Consider the following 18,878-nt stretch of genomic DNA (forward strand, 5'->3'; position numbering starts at 1 on the left):
GATCTCTGTGAGTTTGAGGGCAGCCTGTTCTACAAGAGCTAGTTCCAGGACATCTAGGGCTGTTACACAGAGAAACCTTATCTAGAAACACCAAAAAAGTATAAATACCACCAAGGTTCAACTTGGTAAATCAGTGAGTTTTTTTCTTTTTTTTTCCGTTTATTTATTAATTAAAGATTTCTGTCTCTTCCCCGCCACCTCCTCCCATTTCGCTCCCCCTCCCCCAATCAAGTCCCCCTCCCTCATCAGCCCATAGAGCTATCAGGGTTCCCTGCCCAGTGGGAAGTCCAAGGACCACCCACCTCCATCCAGGTCTAGAAAGGTGAGCATCCAAACTGCCTAGGCTCCCATAAAGCCAGTACGTGCAGTAGGATCAGAAACCCATTGCCATTGTCCTTGAGTTCTCAGTAGTCCTCATTGTCCTCTATGTTCAGCGAGTCCGGTTTTATCCCAGGTTTTTTCAGACCCAGGCCAGCTGGCCTTGGTGAGTTCCCGATAGAACATCCCCATTGTCTCAGTGTGTGGGTGCACCCCTCGTGGTCCTGAGTTCCTTGCTCGTACTCTCTCTCTTTCTGCTCCTGATTTGGACCTTGAGATTTCTTTTTTTTATTTTTAATAATACTTGTTTTATTTTATTTTTTTGTTTTTTTTGGTTTGTTTGTTTATTTTTATTTATTTATTTATTAAAGATTTCTGTCTCTTCCCCGCCACCGCCTCCCATTTCCCTCCCCCTCCCCCAACCAAGTCCCTGTCCCTCATCAGCCCAAAGAGCAATCGGGGTTCCCTGCCCAGTGGGAAGTTCAAGGAATCCCCACCTCCATTCAAGTCTAGAAAGATGAGCATCCAAACTGCCTAGGCTCCCACAAAGCCAGTACATGCAGTAGCATCAAAACCCCCTTGCCATTGTTCTTGAGTTCTCAGTAGTCCTCATTGTCCTCTATGTTCAGCGAGTCCGGTTTTATCCCATGCTTTTTCAGACCCAGGCCAGCTGGCCTTAGTGGATTCCCGATAGAACATCCCCATTGTCTCAGTGTGTGGGTACACCCCTCGCGGTCCTGAGTTCCTTGCTCGTACTCTCTCTCCTTCTGCTCCTGATTTGGACCTTGAGATTTCAGTCCGGTGCTCCACTGTGGGTCTCTGTCTCTGTCTCCTTTCATCACCTGATGAAGGTTAATATTCAGGAGGATGCCTATATGTTTTTCTTTGGGTTCTCCTTATTTAGCTTCTCTAGGATCACTAATTATAGGCTCAATGTCCTTTATTTATGGCTAGAAACCAAATATGAGTGAGTACATCCCATGTTCATCTTTTTGGGTCTGGCTTACTTCACTCAGGATAGTGTTTTCTATTTCCATCCATTTGTTTTCAAAATTCAAGAAGTCCTTGTTTTTTACTGCTGAGTAGTACTCTAATATGTATACATTCCATACTTTCTTCATCCATTCTTCCACTGAAGGGCATCTAGGTTGTTTCCAGGTTCTGGCTATTACAAACAATGCTGTTATGAACATAGTTGAGCATATACTTTTGTTGTATGATAGGGCATGTCTTGGGTATATTCCCAAGAGTGGTATTGCTGGGTCCAGGAGTAGGCTGATCCCGAATTTCCTGAGAAACCGCCACACTGCTTTCCAAAGTGGTTGCACAGGTTTTCATTCCCACCAGCAATGGATGAGTGTACCCCTTCCTCCACAACCTCTCCAGCAAAGGCTATCATTGGTGTTTTTGATTTTAGCCATTCTGACAGGTGTAAGATGGTATCTTAAAGTTGTCTTGATTTGCATTTCCCTGATCGCTAAGGAAGTTGAGCATGACCTTAAGTGTCTTTTGGCCATTTGAACTTCTTCTGTTGAGAATTCTCTGTTCAGCTCAGTGCCCCATTTTATAATTGGGTTGATTAGATTTTTACAGTCTAGTTTCTTGAGTTCTTTATATATTTTGGAGATCAGACCTTTGTCAGTTGTGGGGTTGGTGAAGATCTTCTCCCAGTCAGTGGGTTGCCTTTCTGTCTTAGTGACAGTGTCCTTTGCTTTACAGAAGCTTCTCAGTTTCAGGAGGTCCCATTTATTCAATGTTGCCCTTAATGTCTGTGCTGCTGGGGTTATACCTAGGAAGTGGTCTCCTGTGCCCATCAGTGTGTTTTTATTGGGATTACAGTATACACAGTTGAGGGGTTGCTTCAGGAGCAGAGATGATTCAAAGACAGCTGGTGTGGGAGGTACTTCTGTGTGTGTGTGTGTGTGTGTGTTGCTTTTATTGGTTAATGAATAAAAATCTGCCTTGGCCTGTTGCTAGGGCAGACCTTAGGTAGGCAGGCAAGATGGAACTGAATGCTGGGAGGAAGAAGGCAGTCAGTGAGAAGCCATCGATCCACCACCAGAGATAGACGTGCTAAAACTTTGCTGGCAGGCCACGGCCTTGTGGTGATGCACAGATTAAAAGAGATGGGTTAAATTAATATGTAAGAGATTAGCCAATAAAAAGCTAGAACTAAGGGGCCAAGCAGTGATTTAATTAATACAGTTTCTGTGTGATTATTTTGGGTTTGGGCCAGGACGAATAACCAGCTCCCTTCTCCAACAGATAACTGCATCACCAAAAGCCCACCCCAACTTGGGTGCAGCTCACACAATCTAGAATTGGAGTACACTACATAACTTTCAAATGGCTCAACAGGTTGGAGATTCTCCTTTCCAAGTAACTCAGCTGGTCTGAGCCTCTTCCCAGCAGTTCTGCTTCTCTCTATTTCTTCTGACTAGGGGCACTCTTCTGGGTTGAGGCTCTTCTAGGCAGCCCAGATTGTTTGAACACGTCTCTCAGCAGTCCTTATTGTTTACATAGGCTTGGACAGCGAGGCATTTACTATACCTAATCAGTTTCAGGGACTTTCTGATTCCTGAACTCAAGGAGCTTCCCTGGAAGATGGAAGGTTTTCAAATCAGAAGGAACTGCTGTAAGACACTCATACAAAGACATGTACTTTTTAAAATACTAAAAATAAATCTTAAAAATAAGTAATTTCATTTACACTGAATCACAAAGAAAATATAAATGAACTTAACCAAGGAGACCAATGACATGTTGACATGTACCAAAATATCTACAAAATACTGCTAAACTGAAAAAGATACAATGGAAAACATTCCATGCTTCTGGATTATAAGACTTACTATTACTATGATATTAAGTCTTATATAATATTACTAACCAAAGTGTTTGATAGACTCAATGCAATATCTATCAATATCAATCTCATCCAAGAAAGAACAATCCTAAAGTTACAGGCCATCAAGATGACTCAGTGGATATGGACACTTGTCACCAAACTTGATGACCTGAGTTCAATTCCTGGAGCCCACATTGTACAAGAACAGGACTGACCTGATTCTTGAAAGTTTTTCTCTGATTTTCATCTGTCATGGCATGCATGTGTACACATGCGCACACACACACACACACACATACACACACTCACAAATAAATATTTAAGTGAGGAAGTTAATAAAATAAATAAATGTAAAACTAAAAAAACTATCTAAAAGTTTATATTCAATTACAGTGGATTCTCCAAACACAAAATAACATCGAAAATGAAGAAGGGGCTGAAAAGGTGGCTCAGCAGAAGAGCCAGGTTTGCTTCCCAGATCCTACATGATAGCTCACCACCATCTGTAGCTCCAGTTCTAGGGCATCCAAAGCTCTCTTCCAGCTTTGGTGGAAAACAGGCACACATGTAGTGTACAGGGAAAACACCCACGTATAAAATAATACAATAATTATAAAAATTACTTATTCCAGTTTCTTAGAGTACAACAGAATTATATTGTTTCCCCTTCTATTTCTTTACTCCAAATCCTCGCATATACCCCTCCTTTTTCCAACTCGTGACCTCTTTCTTGCTCATTTTTGTTACATACATATATGTAGATATAGAGATATATATTCCTCAATATGTAACTACAAGCTGTTCAGTCTGTATAATGTTACTTCTATGTATAGGTTTTTAGGGCTGTCCATTTGGTATTGGATAGCCAATGGTGTGCTCCTCCCTAAAGAATTAATTGCTGGGGAATATTATTTTCTGGTGTGTGACTTTTGTTTCCACTGCACTTGTCTAACTCTGTGAAGTCATCTTAACTATGCCTGTATGAAACACCTGATGATCCTAATAAAAAGATAAATGGCCAATAGAGAGGCAGGAGCAAGGATAGGCAGGGCTAGAAGGCAGAGGGTATAAATAGAAGGAGAACTCTGGGAAGAGAGCAAGGAGCAAGAGAACAAGGAGAGAACATCCGGCCAGCCAGCCAGCTCCACAGCAAGCTACAGAGAAAGGAGTAAAGAAAGGTGTACAGAATAGGGAACGATAGAAGCCCAGAGGCAAAGGGGAGTTGGAATAATTTAAGATAAGGGAAGCTGACAAGAAATTAGCCAAGCTAAGGTCAGGCATTCATAACTGAGAATAAGTCTCCATGTGTGATTTCTTTGGAAGCTGGGTGGCGAGCCCCCCTCCACCAAAAGTCAAAAGAGTAAAGCATCACACAATACTTAGTTGCCTGTAGTTCTTTGTGTTTGGCTAAGGTCTCTTAGGCTTCACCTCATCCACTATGGCATGTCTATTGGTGTCCTTGTTGAGGTCACATTTGGACAGGCATGGCGGTGAGACTCTGTGGCTGTTGCTTCTGACATTACTAGGAGACACTATGTCACAAAAAAAAAAAAAAAAACCTCCCTGTTCCTTTGACTCTCACACTCCTTCCACCTCCTCTTTTGCAATGTTCCCTGGGCCTTAGGTTCATGAGTGTTTTATAACTGTCTGAGTTGGGACCAGGCTCCACAACTCTGCATTTTGACTGGTCTTGGTTTTCTGTAATGGTCTCCATTGCTCAGCAAGCAGGAAATTATGTCTGATACTGGAAACATAGCAAACTACCCAGATTTAGTGAAGTCATGGATCCTAGAGAAGCCACAACAACTGCTCTCCTAAACCAGCACAATTCCTGTCTGCACTCCAAACATGTGTCCTGTGTGAGTGGAATCTTCACCGTTCATCTAGGAAACTTGTCTTTGCACTAGACAGAGACCATTATAGAAAATTACAATCAATTAAAATAATAGATCAAAAAAGAAACTTTCTAAAGTTTCTCCCTGTTCTATGTCAATGTTCATTATAAATCTTTAGGCAGCGCTGACAAAAAGACAGACATATGTCAATGGGATAGAATTAGGCAGTTTAGAAATCAATTTTCAAGTGTATGATCAATCAATTTCATTCTTTCTTGTTTACTCTTTCTTCAGTTAAATTTTTATTAGCATGTATTGCCTCTTTGGAGCTGGATGGATGGCTCAGTGGTTAATAACCTTCACTGATCTTTCAGAAAACCTGAGGTCAGTTTCCAGCACCCACCTCGGGTAGCTCACAACCAACTGTAACTTCAGTTCCAGGGGATTCCGTGCCTTATTCTGGCCTCTGCAGTCACCCACAGTCAGGTGTACAAAGACACGTGTCACAAATATATGCATAAACAAAAAATAAAATAAGTATATCAAAATCTCTTCGCGATCTATTCTCATAGACATGGATGAATTGCTCCATGTGCTTCTGCACTTAGCCTTTTGCTATGCCAAAGAGTGCTCTTGAATACTACACCTCACATATATGAGAATGAGCAGAAAAGGCAAAAAGCGTATCTTATGGACCCCATGAAAGGCTGACCTAGAGAAATAATGAAAAGAATTGATTGATGTCCACAAAGACTGCTATGACCCTAGCAAGTAGGTCAGAAGAGGGCACCAACTCCTCTTGAGACAGATGATGAGGAACAAATGCCCAGATGCAAATCCGATGTCAGGATGCAGACTGCAGCCCTCATGAGTGACTCCAAAGCCATTCTTTCCCCTCAATTTCAATGACTTTTGATTATAAGCTCTGTAAGATTTCCTCAATATACAAGTCTGTGTATGAGCTAGTTCCCAAGCATTAAGGAATGGAGCAGGTATCCACAGATGCAAGTGACTAAGAAAATGTCCTGTTACAGAACACTCACTTTCCTCTACATGAAAGAATGCTCATGTGAATTTCATTTCAAAATATAAGCAATGAAATATTTAAGTTTAAATGTTAAAAAGAACGAATTCGATAATAATGTGGTATAATGCATCAATGTTGAGATAAATGTAGTATATTTATTTTTAACTGGACCATAACTAAATTCAAACTGATAATATTTAATAATAAAGAATGATAATATTGTTACTTGCTCATGGTAAAGAAAAGATTTTAAAAATAATAGGACATCACACTTTTGGTAACTATAAGTAAATTTCATTTTACTGGAATACAATTTTCCACACCATTCTGTATGTCTCTGAAAAAATTTTTTAGATAACCCCAAGTTATATCAAATCAGATATCCCTTGGCAGCAGGAAGCATATGACTTTCTTGGCCTCTCTGAATCTGTTGTAGGTAAGTTCTTCATCAAACTGCTAACCTCAGTGATAATGAAATCAAAGATGTCAGGAAGAAAAAAATTCTATCTTATGTGCCATTTAATGATATGGAAATGGATATTGGAAGGAAGTTGAGGTAGAGTCTATGCTGCCTTGGCTGGCCTGGAATGCTCTATGTAGACCAGGCTGGCCTTGAACTTGCAGCAATTCTCCTGCCTTTGCCTTGTACTAGGATTACAGATGCATGTCACCACAATCAGCCTGAAAAGAGTTATCTGAAAACACTTCTTGATAAAGACAAACTTAGAAGAAAGCTCAGCCCAGATAGTCATAGCTATTCAATACCTTGAAATGGAAGACAATTGTGGTTGCCTTTGTTTGTGACAAGGTGGTTCCTCTTACAAGTTTTATATTCAAGTGAAGTCTTGAATATCCATCGGATTGAATGAAATGGACTATATAGGCATGACTTAGTAGGCATGGAATATTCTGGATAAGTGAAAACTTTCTGTAGTCTAGAGCACTTTGTGGACACCATCTATAGCACCTAAATTGGAGATACTGCAGTGTCATCTCCTTGAAAGACTGGACCTACCTAGTCCAGGTCCAAAGAGTCAGATAACTACTGCTGGCCACATTATAACCAACAACTCAGGGCAAAATATTATCCAGTCCAAAGCCAGTCAGCCTCAAGCAGGAGCTCTGTAACCTGGAGTATAAGCTTCCAGAAAGCAAGAAACTTAGCTGGAAAGCTGCTCTCAAGTCTTATATAAACAAACTATCACAAACAAAAAACCTTTGTGAATCAGAAAAAGAAGCATAGCACGATCACAGTTTCCAAATACAAAGCACACACCAAAACAACGTCTTATTAAAACGTAAACACTGAACAAGTTTAAATTGGTTTCTTGACATTGTCCTCAAATTCTATAGAGATGTGCTGAACTTTAATTGGGAAGAGAAAAATGTCTTCTTTTATTTAAGAAAATAAAGTGAAGAAATTGTACTAAAAAGAAAACTGAATGGTCACAATTATAAGTGCAGATACCAAAATTGCGCATCAAATCTTTACCACTTTGTCTGATATTGCAGGGCCTGCTTATGTTCTTCCTTCTGCCTGAATCCTCTGCCTCAGAACGTTAACTCCAGCAGTGTGTGGTTTTGTAAGCAGCAGAGTAGAGAGCTCATAATGAAAGGGTGAACATGGTGTCTATGGCACTCAGCTCATATCTCTGTACAAAGCTGCAACGTATTCAGTGTTTACATCTGTGTTGTGATGCTTTCTAGAACTATGACACCGTTATTCTATTGCTGAAAATTTATATAGTGCTAATGGTTATTCTTGTCCATATCTATCAGGGACATGAGGACACCCCTCTATTGATTGTATACCAGGAGTACAGCTGCTGAGTGACGACATGCATTGCTCTTTAGCTGTAGTATATAGTGACAGTTTTCCAAAGTGATCATATCCAATTAGACTTCTACCTAGTGTGTGTGTATGTGTATGTGAGACAGGGACAGAGAGACTATCCTTATTTTAAAAATCTTGTGATTTTTCAGCTTTTTGACTGATCTCCATCCTCACATATTCACAGATATCCCAACTAATTGAACCTAAGAGAGGTTAAATGTTCTTCTAAAATAAATGTTTGTCTAGATTGTGCTGGCTTTCGTTAAAGTCTGTTGGGATACTTTGATCATATTTGTTTGAGCGGGAAGAATCACTCATTGTGGGTGGCAGTGTTCCCTAGGAAAGGACGTTTGAGCTACCAGAGAGTGGAAAGAGCAAATGGAGCAATAGTGTGCATACATGGACTCACTACCCTCTGCTCTTGACTGTAGATGTGAGGTGAGCACTTGCTTCAGGTTCCTGAAGTCTGATTTTCTGGACTATAATCTGAACTTGTGAGCAAAATAAACCCTTGCTCACATCAATTTCTTTTGTCAAGGTGGTTTATTATAGTAAAAGGAAAGGATACCCAGATAGGGTTGCAAGTCAGTCTCTGTCTCTCTGTCTCTCTGTCTCTCTGTCTCTCTGTCTCTCTGTCTCTCTCTCTCTCTCTCTCTCTCTCTGTGTGTGTGTGTGTGTGTGTGTGTGTGTGCACGCACATGCGTGCACGTGCCAGCCAGAGGTCATCCTTGTGTGTCATCCCACAAATACCATCTAACTTTTGAAATGTTTTGGAAACTGCTTCCCAAGATATATATAATTTTGTGTGTCTCCAAAAAATTGAGAAACTCTAAACAATAGAAAACATATGCAATTTGTCATTCTGAGACTACTTTGATTCATATAATATTATTATGACCTGGAAATGACATAACTGTTGTTCTTGAAAGATAAAACAGAGTCCTTTGTGTATATTCACCACATTTTCTTTATCCAGTCCTCTGTTTTGGACATTTAGGTTCAAAACTTAACTACTGTAGATTGTTACACTCAAGAACTTTTGTCTCAGCTGTGCCCGGTCTGTTACCAGACCATCAAAGATATTATTCAATTCTGTTTCAGCATTTAAATTTCTTATCTAATCTCCCTCTCTCCCTCCCTCTCTTCCCCTTCCCGTGTGTGTGTGTGTGTGTGTGTGTGTGTGTGTGTGTGTGTGTGTGTGTGTGCGCGCGCGCGCGCCTGGAGCTGGAGTGGCAGGCAGTTGTGAGCTCTGGATGTGAATGATGGTAACCAAACTCAGGTCTTTTAGGAGAGTAGCAAGTGGTCTTAACTGGTTAGTCATCTCTCCCGCCCTTCTGCTTTTTTTCTTTTCTAGTGTCTCCCTTTCAAACCTCACTGGAGTTTCCATCACTGTAAATATATTACCTATTCATTTATGTTGTCTGTTTTTCCCAGTAGTACCCTTAAGAACTGATCAGTTGGCTGGATGGTGGTGGTACACACCTTTAATCCCAGCAGCATTCAGGAGGCAGAGGCAGGCAGATCTCTGTGAGTTCAAGGGCAGCCTGGTCTACAAGAGCTAGTGCCAGGACAGGCTCCAAAGCTACAGAGAAGCCCTGTCTCGGAAAACCAAAAACAAAACAAATAAACAAAAATAAAACTGATCAGCTCTTTATTGTCTGACAGTTTTAAGAGCTTTATCATCTCTGAGAATGGTTCTGATGGATGTTTTGTGTCTTCAGATATGTTCCCTTTCCTTTTTATGTGTTCTGTAAGTTTCTTTTGTTAAAAGACAGATATGCTGTACCAGATAGTAATAAATGAGGCAAAAAAGTCTCTAGTATACTTACACTGAGTAATAGTTGAGTTTTGACTGATTACTGCTGCTCGTAGTATTCAGTTGTTTCAGTATCCTTGCTTCCTATCCTGATTTTAGGCTTCCCTAAGCTCTCATCGCAGAGACTCTGGGTCTTCTTCTGCTGTTGCCATGGTGATTTATTGCAATACTGAGAGCCTTCATAGTGTATACTAAGATGTGGGAGAAGGGGGAACTTCAGTAATCTTCCAGCTAAATCTTTTAGTGGACCCACATCTTCTACCTCTGAACTTCAAAAGCATTTTACACTGTTTACGTAACATAGAGAGTTTAGAGGATGGTGGAGTTGGGTAACTGCCATTCCATCACAATTCTTATACAAGCCTCTGACGAAAATCATTCCCCTAGAAAGTACGTTTTTTTTTTCTTTTTGTGCAAAGAAAAAGATACGGGCAACAAAGCCTTCTTGAATTGTATAGTCAAGTTTACCAGAAAATAGCTTGGAGGCCACAGAAAAGAATTTCATAACCAACACTCCCTTTTTGTCTTCAAAATAAAAACCGAAAATAATTGCCCTAATCTCTGCTTACCACTACTGCATGTACAGTGCACAGGATAGAGATTCAGACACAAAAAGGGGTAAGAGAGCATTGAAGATCATGAACTTTGAGTCATTGTGAGTTCCAATCCCATCCCTTCCACTTGCCATCGGCTTTTAAAAAGAGTATTGGAACCAATTTATTCTTTCAAATGGAGTTACTCACTGTGTAGTGCTGGACTCTTTACTTTCCTATCACAGTTTCCTCTGTTAGCTATATTGGCACAAGAAGCATGCTCTGGGTACAGCCTGGCTCCTCTAAGATGAAGTAAAAGAATGACGCAAGAAAACGGCAAAAAATTTTCAAAAAGTTGAGGTTTTTCAGTTTTTCCTTACTATTAATTATTGACGTATGTATGATGTAATAACATAATATCGTATCTAAAATTTTCAACTTTGCACATTTATTGAGGCATCCCTTTGGCCTCAAATTCAGCGTTTGTTGTTCTTGTTGTGTAGACCAGGCTTTGATATATAGTAGAGGCTGGCCTTATATGTGTGATACTTTCTGCTTCTTAAAATACCATATTAGTAGTTTCCAGGGCCGAAGAGAGGGGAGAATAGTGTTTTCACTTTTCAGGTGGTGGGACGGCAGCATTTGTTTTGGGAGGAATGAGAAAGGTATTGTCTAAAATGAAATAGTGGGGATGGGTGCACAAGTTTGCAGGTACACTAATCACTATTGAATCGCACATTTTAAAAGAAAGAATTCCAACCAGGCACCATGGCTCATACCTATTGTCTTCACATTTCTGAGGATAAGGGCAGAAAGATCACAAGTTTGAAGCTAGCCCTGGCTATAAAGAAAAACCTTGTCACAAAAGGATAAAATTCATATCAATAAGGATTATTTTTTTTAAAAAAATTGAAATATAATTTTCAATATTGTGATGTCCAAATCAGCTAAAATTACTCATTGTTATAAAATTTATACATAAAATAAATAAATAAATAAAAAGAAAATTTAAAAAAAAGAAAAAATTTATACATAAACTCTTAGATTTCCTAAATTACATAACACTATTATTTCATGCCCGGCAGTTTGCTTTCTTCCTTTTAGAATCGTCCCTCTTTACCTTTCCTTACCTTGTCCTGTGTCTCTCCATCTTCTGCTTTCCTCCTAGTGGCTAAGACCTGTGGTGAAATTTTGCAATGACCTGAGTATTCCTGGCTGTGATGACTAGTTTTGTCAAGTTGACCCAATCTATAAGCTCCTAGGAAAAGAGTCTCAATGAGAAGTTGTCTAGATGGAGTTGGTCTGTGTGCATGTCTGTGGGGGACTGTCTTGATTGTGTTAATAAAGAGTAGAGAAAATGAGCTGAGTAGAGCAAAGGAAATGAATGGTTATTCTTTCTGGGTTCTTTACTGTGGATGTGACTAGTTGCTTCTGATTCCTGCTGCCTTGACTTCCCTCAGTGATGGACGGTAGCCTGGAATTGTAAACCAATAAATCCTTTTTCAAGTAGGTTGCTTCTTCTCAGCATGTTTTTATCAGTGCCAGAGAAATGAAACCATGACTCTTGTTTTACTCCCAATTTCAAAAGCAAAGCTTTTGGTCCTGGATATTTTAGTTCATGTTCAAAAACAAGTTCTGCAAATATATTTTAATAAATAAAAGAAAGCCTTTCTTTTTAAAAAATAGTTTATTTATTTTATGTACATGGGTGTTTTGCCTTTATGCATGTCTGTGTAAGGGAGTTGGATCTCCTGGAACTGGATTTGCAAACAGTTGTGAGCTGCCATGTTGATGTTGGAAATCGAACCTGGGTCTTCTGAAAAGACAGTAAGAGCTTTTAACAGTTGAGCCATCTCTCCAGTCCTCAAGAAGATTCTTTCTATATGGTTTCTGTTGTGTTTCATATTAACATCAATAAATAATTTTATGCATTTTGGTTTATAATTCATAATGGCTAATCTTAGCTTCTTTTCCTGCTGTTCTGATGAAATAAACTGACAAAAGCAAGAGAAGGGAGAAGGACTTACTGTGGCTCTCTGTCACAGATCATCCTAGAGTCTATCAAGCTGAAAAAATTACTGTAAGAAGATTGCCTTAAATCCCTATAGATAGTTATCCTTTTAATTTTTGCTTATCCTTCTATCTCTACTCTTCCAATCTAAGATAATTTTGTTACCTGAGAACCGTTTTCTGTATTTTATCCCTGCTGTCTGGAATCCATTTTGGTTTATTTTTATAGCACCTTTGCTTTGAAGTCCATTTATTTGTAGGCTGCCAATGTCCAAGTTTAAATTTTCTCTCAAGACAAAACAATAGCTGGGAAGTGAAGGCACATGCCTCTAATCCCAGCACTCAGGAGGCAGAGGTGGGCAGATTTCTATGAGTTTGAGGCCAACCTGGTCTACAGAGCAAGTTCCAGGACAGGTTCCAAAGCTACACAGAGAAACTCTGTCTCAAAAAAAAAAGGCACAAACAATATTCCATTGCTTTCATATTTCTATTTTTGCTTCTGAGAACCTAAAACAAACTAGCTTGTTTCTTTGAAAACATAACTTTAGTTTTGGTTACACTGATTCTTTTTTTAAAATTTTACTGACCTATACATTTTTCTCTGCTCCTCTCCCCTCTTCTCCCCTCCCCTTCAACCATCTCCAATGGTCCCCACGCTCCCAATTTACTCAGGAGATCTTGTCTTTTTCTACTTCCCATGTAGATTAAATCCAGGTATGCCTCTCTTAGGGTCCTCATTGTTGTCTAGGTTCTCTGGGATTGTGATTTGTAGGCTGGTTTTCTTTGCTTCATGTTTAAAAGCCACTTATAAGTCAGTGCATATAATAATTGTCTTTCTGTGTCTGGGTTGCCTCACTCAATAAAAATGTTTTCTAGATCCATCCATTTGCCTGCAAATTTCAAAATGTCATTTTTTCTGCTGTGTAGTACTCCATTGTAAAATTGTACCACATTTTTCTTATCTATTCTTCAGTTGAGGGAGGTTTAGGTTATTTCCAGGTTCTGGCTATGACAAACAATGCTGCTATGAACATAGTGGAGCACATGTCCTTGAGGAATGATTGAGCATCCTTTGGGTATAAACCCAAAAGTGGTTTTGCTGGGTCTTGAGAAAGGTTGTTTCCTAATTTTCTGAGAAATTGCCATAGTGTTATCCAAAGGTGCTGTACCAGCTTGCATTCCTACCAGCAATGCAGAAGTGTTCCCTTTACCCCACAACCTCTCCAGCACAAGTTGTCATCAGTGTTTTTGATCTTGGCCATTCTTACAGGTGTAAGATGGAATCTCAGAGTTCTATTGATTTGCATTTCTCTGATGGCTAAGGATGTTGAGCATTTCCTTAAGTGTCTTTCAGCCATTTTAGATCCCTCTGTTGAGAGTTCTCTGTTTATGTCTGTACTAAGATTTTTATTGTATTATTTGTTCTTTGATAACAATTTTCTTGAGTTCTTTGTATATTTTGGAGATTAGTCCTCTGTCTGATGTGGGGTTGGTGAAGATCTTTCCCCATTCTGTAGGCTGCCGTTTTGTCTTGTTGACTGTGTCCTTTGCTTTACAGAAGCTTACCCTGATACCCAAACCACATAAAGACATTACTAAGAAAAAGAATTACAGACCAATCTCACTCATGAACATTGATGCAAAAATACTAAATAAAATACTGGCAAATCAAATCCAAGAACACATCAGAAACACCATCCACCATGATCAAGGTGGCTTCATCCTAGAGATGCAGGGATGGTTGAACATACAAAAATCTGTCAACGCAATCCACCATATAAACAAACTGAAAAATAAAAACCACATGATCATCTCATTTTGAAATGCTTTGCACAAAATGCAACATCCCTTCATGATAAAGGTCTTAGAGAGAGCAGGGATACAAGGAACATACCTAAACATAATAAAGGCAATGTACAGCAAGTCAACAGCCAACATCAAACTAAATGGAGAGAAACTCCCAGCAATTCCACTGAAATCAGAAACAAGACATGATTTTCCACTCTCTCCATATCTATTCAATATAGTTCTTGAGGTCCTAGCTAGATCAATAAGACAACAAAAGGAGATCAAGGGGATACAAATTGGAAATAAAGAAATCAAACTCTTACCATTTGCAGATGACATGATAGTTTACATAAGCAACCCCAAAAATTCTACCAAGGAACTTCTATAACTCATAAACACTTTCAGTAATGTAGCAGGATACAAGATAAACTCAAAAAATCAGTAGCCCTCTTGTACACAGATGATAAATGGGCTGAGAAAGAAGTCAGAGAAATATCACCCTTCACAATAGCCACAAATGACATAAAATATCTTAGAGTAACTCTAACCAAACAAGTGGTTTGACTTCTGTAGTTCTGCTTCTTGTTAAGTGTTCTTGTTAAATGAAGTAATCCATCCTGAATGTATAACTTTTGTGTGCTTAAAGGCTCACCTTGAAAAAGGCTCAGAGCTACACTGGGATCCTGAACACATAGTGTAGTCTCCGGCCACCTAATAAAAACTTTCTATTGGCTTAAACCCATGTCTGAGCAGTCTTTTCTGGTAAATAACACATAACACATCAGCTCCCCTTTATACGCAGAAGATTAGATTCGAGACCTACAACAGATATCTGAAACTGGATTAGTCCCAAGCACTATAATGTAATGTCTTTTTTTATAAGTTACTAACCCCCTTGCCAGGCTCTGGGGCCATTGGGGTTGTTAGTTTGAGATGCAACGCTAAAACTATCATGAACCTTGCTTCGTTTCCTCACAATTTCATGAATAAAAGATGAATTTTTATTATTTTATTTTTGGTGTTAAAGATCAGACTCGGATTCTCGCACATACTCAGCACACCCCCACAGTCAAATGGTCTTAGAAACCGAGGCATAGGAAGGTTTTCTTTAGTTAGTACGTTAGTAAGCTCATTTTTTTTTCATTTAAATAAACACTGTTATGGCTTTTATTTAACAGAAGTGAATTGCGATCGTTACAAACTCTATGTTTTGGGACCACAATTATGCAAGTCAATGATTACTTGAACACTGGCACTGTGGTACCACAACAGCGGATTTGATAATTGAGATGATAACTGGCTGGCTATTAAGTAGAGAATTTATACTGCGAGAATATGCTGGAGATGAGATGAAATGGAACAGCATGAAATTTCATCAAGCAACCATTGTGTCCGTGAAATTAAAAATAACATGTTATGTGTCCAGGGGTATAGGTGAACAGCCTCCTATTATTACTGAAGAGAAAGCAAAACAGGGATCTGATACTTGGGGAGAAACAACCTGGAGGCGTGTGCTTGGGAATCATCAGTATTTTGAGGCAAATGAATGAGCTCAGACAGAAACTGAGAGCATGTCAATTAGAAGACGCCTAAAACAGAACCTTAGGGAACACTTAAGGTCGCAGCTCATTTTCCCAGCACGCACCTCCACAAGCCACTATATTCAGGCTGGCTGGGTGGATTACTTTAGAGTCTTGGTGGTAGGTTGGACTGCCGTTGAACTCACTGTAGCCAAGGCTTGCCGTTGAATTCACTGTAGCCAAGGCTTGCCTTGAACTCTTGTTTCAATTTTGTGAGTGCTAGGATTACAGGTGCGTGCTACTGTACCCTAACTTGGTTTGAAAGCAGGCTATTGTGGCTCAAGAGCTGAATACCATAAACAAAGTCAAATACCATTTCTGATAGGCTGTCCCACCTGTAACCTGGGTATATGAGAGAGATGCATGTATATCAAAGATGCACCAGGTAAAACATCCCGTAACCTCCCAGGCACCTCTTGGCTTTGACATACACACCTCCTACAATCCTCATCTCAGTCCCCTAGGGAGGTGGAGGGTGAGATGGGTCAGGCATGTTGGGGGGGCGAGCTTGGGTGACGCGGTGTTCACGTGACCGGCCAGGCGCAGACGTGGGCACCAGCCCCCGCGTCCGCTTGCCCGCCCTGCGGTCTGGTCCTGGTACCAGCGCAGAACCAGCTCCCTGAGCTGCCCTAAGCAGCAGACCAGCTGCGAGTGGGTTTCTGCAAGCCGGAGAAGGCGCCCAGGCCTGTCCAGGGTTTCCTCAGGTCAGTACAGAATGGCTGGCTCTGCCTGCAATGCCTGACAGGGGGTGGTGGGGGGTGGCAGCTAGAACCAGCAGCAGCAGGAGGGGAGGGGTAAGGAATCGGATAGATTGGTGAGGAGGGGACATGCGGGCGGGGCGGGAACGGAGAGCAAGGAAGACCCCGCAGCCGGCTTTCTTCCCTCACCCCATCCTGAGCCGTTTTAGAGCAGAAGGGGGATGAGGGGGCCCGCAGTGCGACTGTGAGGCGCAGATGCGCTCTGAAATGATCCACTCACACTCCAGGTTAGGAAGACAAACTGACCCGGACCAAAGGGAGGATGGGGGTGGGGCAGGCTGCCTCCAGAGGCCGTGGGGGGGGGGGGGCGCAGAGTAAAACGGAGTTAGGATAGCATCCCGATTTGGTGCCCAAGGCCTGAGAAGAAATGGCGGCTGGGGTATGCGGGGGCGGGGGGGGGGTGTGACGGAGGAAAAGGTTGTGTGATGTGATGAGTATGGGCTGCAGGACAGGTTCCCAGTCTCTGTGCATCTACTGACCACAGAACCCCTGCCCCTGTGCTGTGTCTGCAGGTCTGCCCCTCTGTTGTTCCCAGCGCATCGTGACATCTGAAAAGGAGGATCGACCTGCCCAGGATCCCTGCAGGTCAGTGGATAATGGAAACATGGGCACGATTTGGGACCCCACTGCCAGTGCCCTCTCAAGCTGTCCCATGTAACACGCACAGAGCTGGCACTGAAGGAAAACCGAGAAGGTGGCAGGACCTGTCATGGCATGGCTGTCTCAAGGGTGGAGGAGGGGTGCAGGCAGAAACCATTGGAGGGCTAGGACATGGGGACCCCACGAAAGGGCCAGATGCAAAGACAGATGTTAATGAGCCTGTATTCTGCCGATATCTCCGTCTCTCACACACACATCTCTCCTTTCTTCCTGTTTCCCCACCTTTACCCTCAGGACAAGAAAAGGAGGGAAATCTTGACATGGAAAAACTCCGCGATGAAAACGAAGGGAAGCTGGAAAAGGAGGGAAAGCCAGAAGTTGAAGTAGAGTCTGACGATGAAGAAAAGTCGGATGGGGAAGAGAAGCCCGACAAGAAAGCAAAGCCAGCACGCGAGGGCAAGCTAGAGGAGGCAAAGCCAGATGAGCAGGGACAAGCACAGGATGAGGGGAAGTCAGAAAAGCAGGGGAAGTCTGAAGGGGAGGACAAGCGCCAAGGGGAGGGCAAGCATGATTCCCAGGCAAAGCCAGCCAGCGAGGCGCGGGCCGCAGAAAAGCGCCCTGCTGAAGATTACGTGCCGCGGAAAGCCAAGCGAAAAACAGATAGGAGCACAGAGGATTCTCCCAAGAACTCCCAGGAAGACTTCCAGGGCAGGCATGTCAGCAGTGAGGAGATGATGAGAGAGTGTGCAGATGTGGCGAGGGCGCAGGAAGAGCTGAGGAAGAGGCAGAAAATGGGAGGTTTTCCCTGGTTGCCAAGAGATGCTGCGCAGGATGCTCTAGTCCCCCGGGGACAACGGGGAGTCAGGGGAGTGAGGGGCGGAGGAGGCAGGGGCCAGAGGGGCCTACATGACATCCCGTACCTTTAATGCCTTTGGCCTTTGATTCTGATTGCTCAGATAAAAAAGACCACAGCTGGCTCTGCTTTCCCTGGTAGATCCTCGCCAGGCTCTGTGCTTCAACCTTCAGCCGAAACTCTGCTTTTTAGGTATCAATGTCCTTACCAGCAGCCTTTTGACCCAACTACAGTGCTTTCTGTCTTTTAGTACAGGATTTCCACCCATGTGCATGTACATTGTAAAATAACAATAAAGAGTTTCCAGAACTATATATACTGTATCAGCCTATTTATATGAAAAGTAAATATGTTTGCAGAATGCTTCTGAGTACAAAGAAAACTATGAAAATGTACATTAAAATGCTAACAATGTTAATCACTACAGGACAAACCTGAATAGATCCCACGTGCACTCAACCATCAGGTGGTTGGAGACTTCCTAACCTTCCCCTGCTGATTTCCCACTTCCAAACTTTCCTGGTTGTAACCAGATCAGTTCAAATTGTGGTCCCTTTCCCTGGGCCCTGTCATATCCTATTGCTCTTTTTATGTTAAAGAATATGGATTACGATTGCCATAATAATATTTTTTAAAAAGCAAAAGCAAGCAAGTGAAGTATTAAACAAGTTTGGAATGGCAATGAATACATTTAACACGCCTAGAATGAAGGTAAAATAAGCAAAGCTCATATTACCTCTGGACCTTGGGGCTAAAGGAATGAACTTAGCATTTATCATGTATCCTTTTCTGTAAGAGTCAGTCTTGTCATCTATGAAATGGGGATGGTACGTGCCTCATAGGATGGCACAGAACATTAGACGGCGTGTTAAGTATGGGTGTGTGGAATAGCAGGACCCCTGAACCTTGTCACCCGAGAGTAGGGCTGAGAATAGCTGCCACCTGTTCCCCAGGAGCAACTCCAGGCAGCTGGGATGAGGTGTGAATCTTTGAATACTACTCTATCAACCTTGCCGTGCCATGGTGCCCTAAATATATTTACTCCCTCTAAATAGCCCATCTTTAATGCTGTACATAT

The 18,878-nt window shown here is 41.5% G+C and overlaps 1 protein-coding gene across 1 annotated transcript; it reads left to right on the top strand.

Moving 5' to 3' along the window:
- Window positions 1-16,127: 16,127 nt before the first annotated feature.
- Window positions 16,128-18,114, top strand: LOC121436898 (transcription elongation factor A protein-like 3). The gene is made up of 3 exons (XM_041636800.1): window positions 16,128-16,293; window positions 16,860-16,932; window positions 17,242-18,114. The coding sequence occupies exon 3, from the start codon at window positions 17,268-17,270 to the stop codon at window positions 17,871-17,873; it is 606 nt and encodes a 201-aa protein (XP_041492734.1). The 5' UTR covers window positions 16,128-16,293; window positions 16,860-16,932; window positions 17,242-17,267; the 3' UTR covers window positions 17,874-18,114.
- Window positions 18,115-18,878: the final 764 nt, after the last annotated feature.

The sequence above is a fragment of the Microtus oregoni genome, unplaced genomic scaffold, assembly GCF_018167655.1.
Source record: "Microtus oregoni isolate MIOR12 unplaced genomic scaffold, Mior012 000050F_006, whole genome shotgun sequence".
NCBI classification, from domain to species: Eukaryota; Metazoa; Chordata; class Mammalia; order Rodentia; family Cricetidae; genus Microtus; species Microtus oregoni.

Bases quoted from the DNA above. Each gene is read 5' to 3' on its own strand.
- LOC121436898 (XM_041636800.1), top strand. From the start codon at position 17,268: ATGGAAAAACTCCGCGATGAAAACGAAGGGAAGCTGGAAAAGGAGGGA.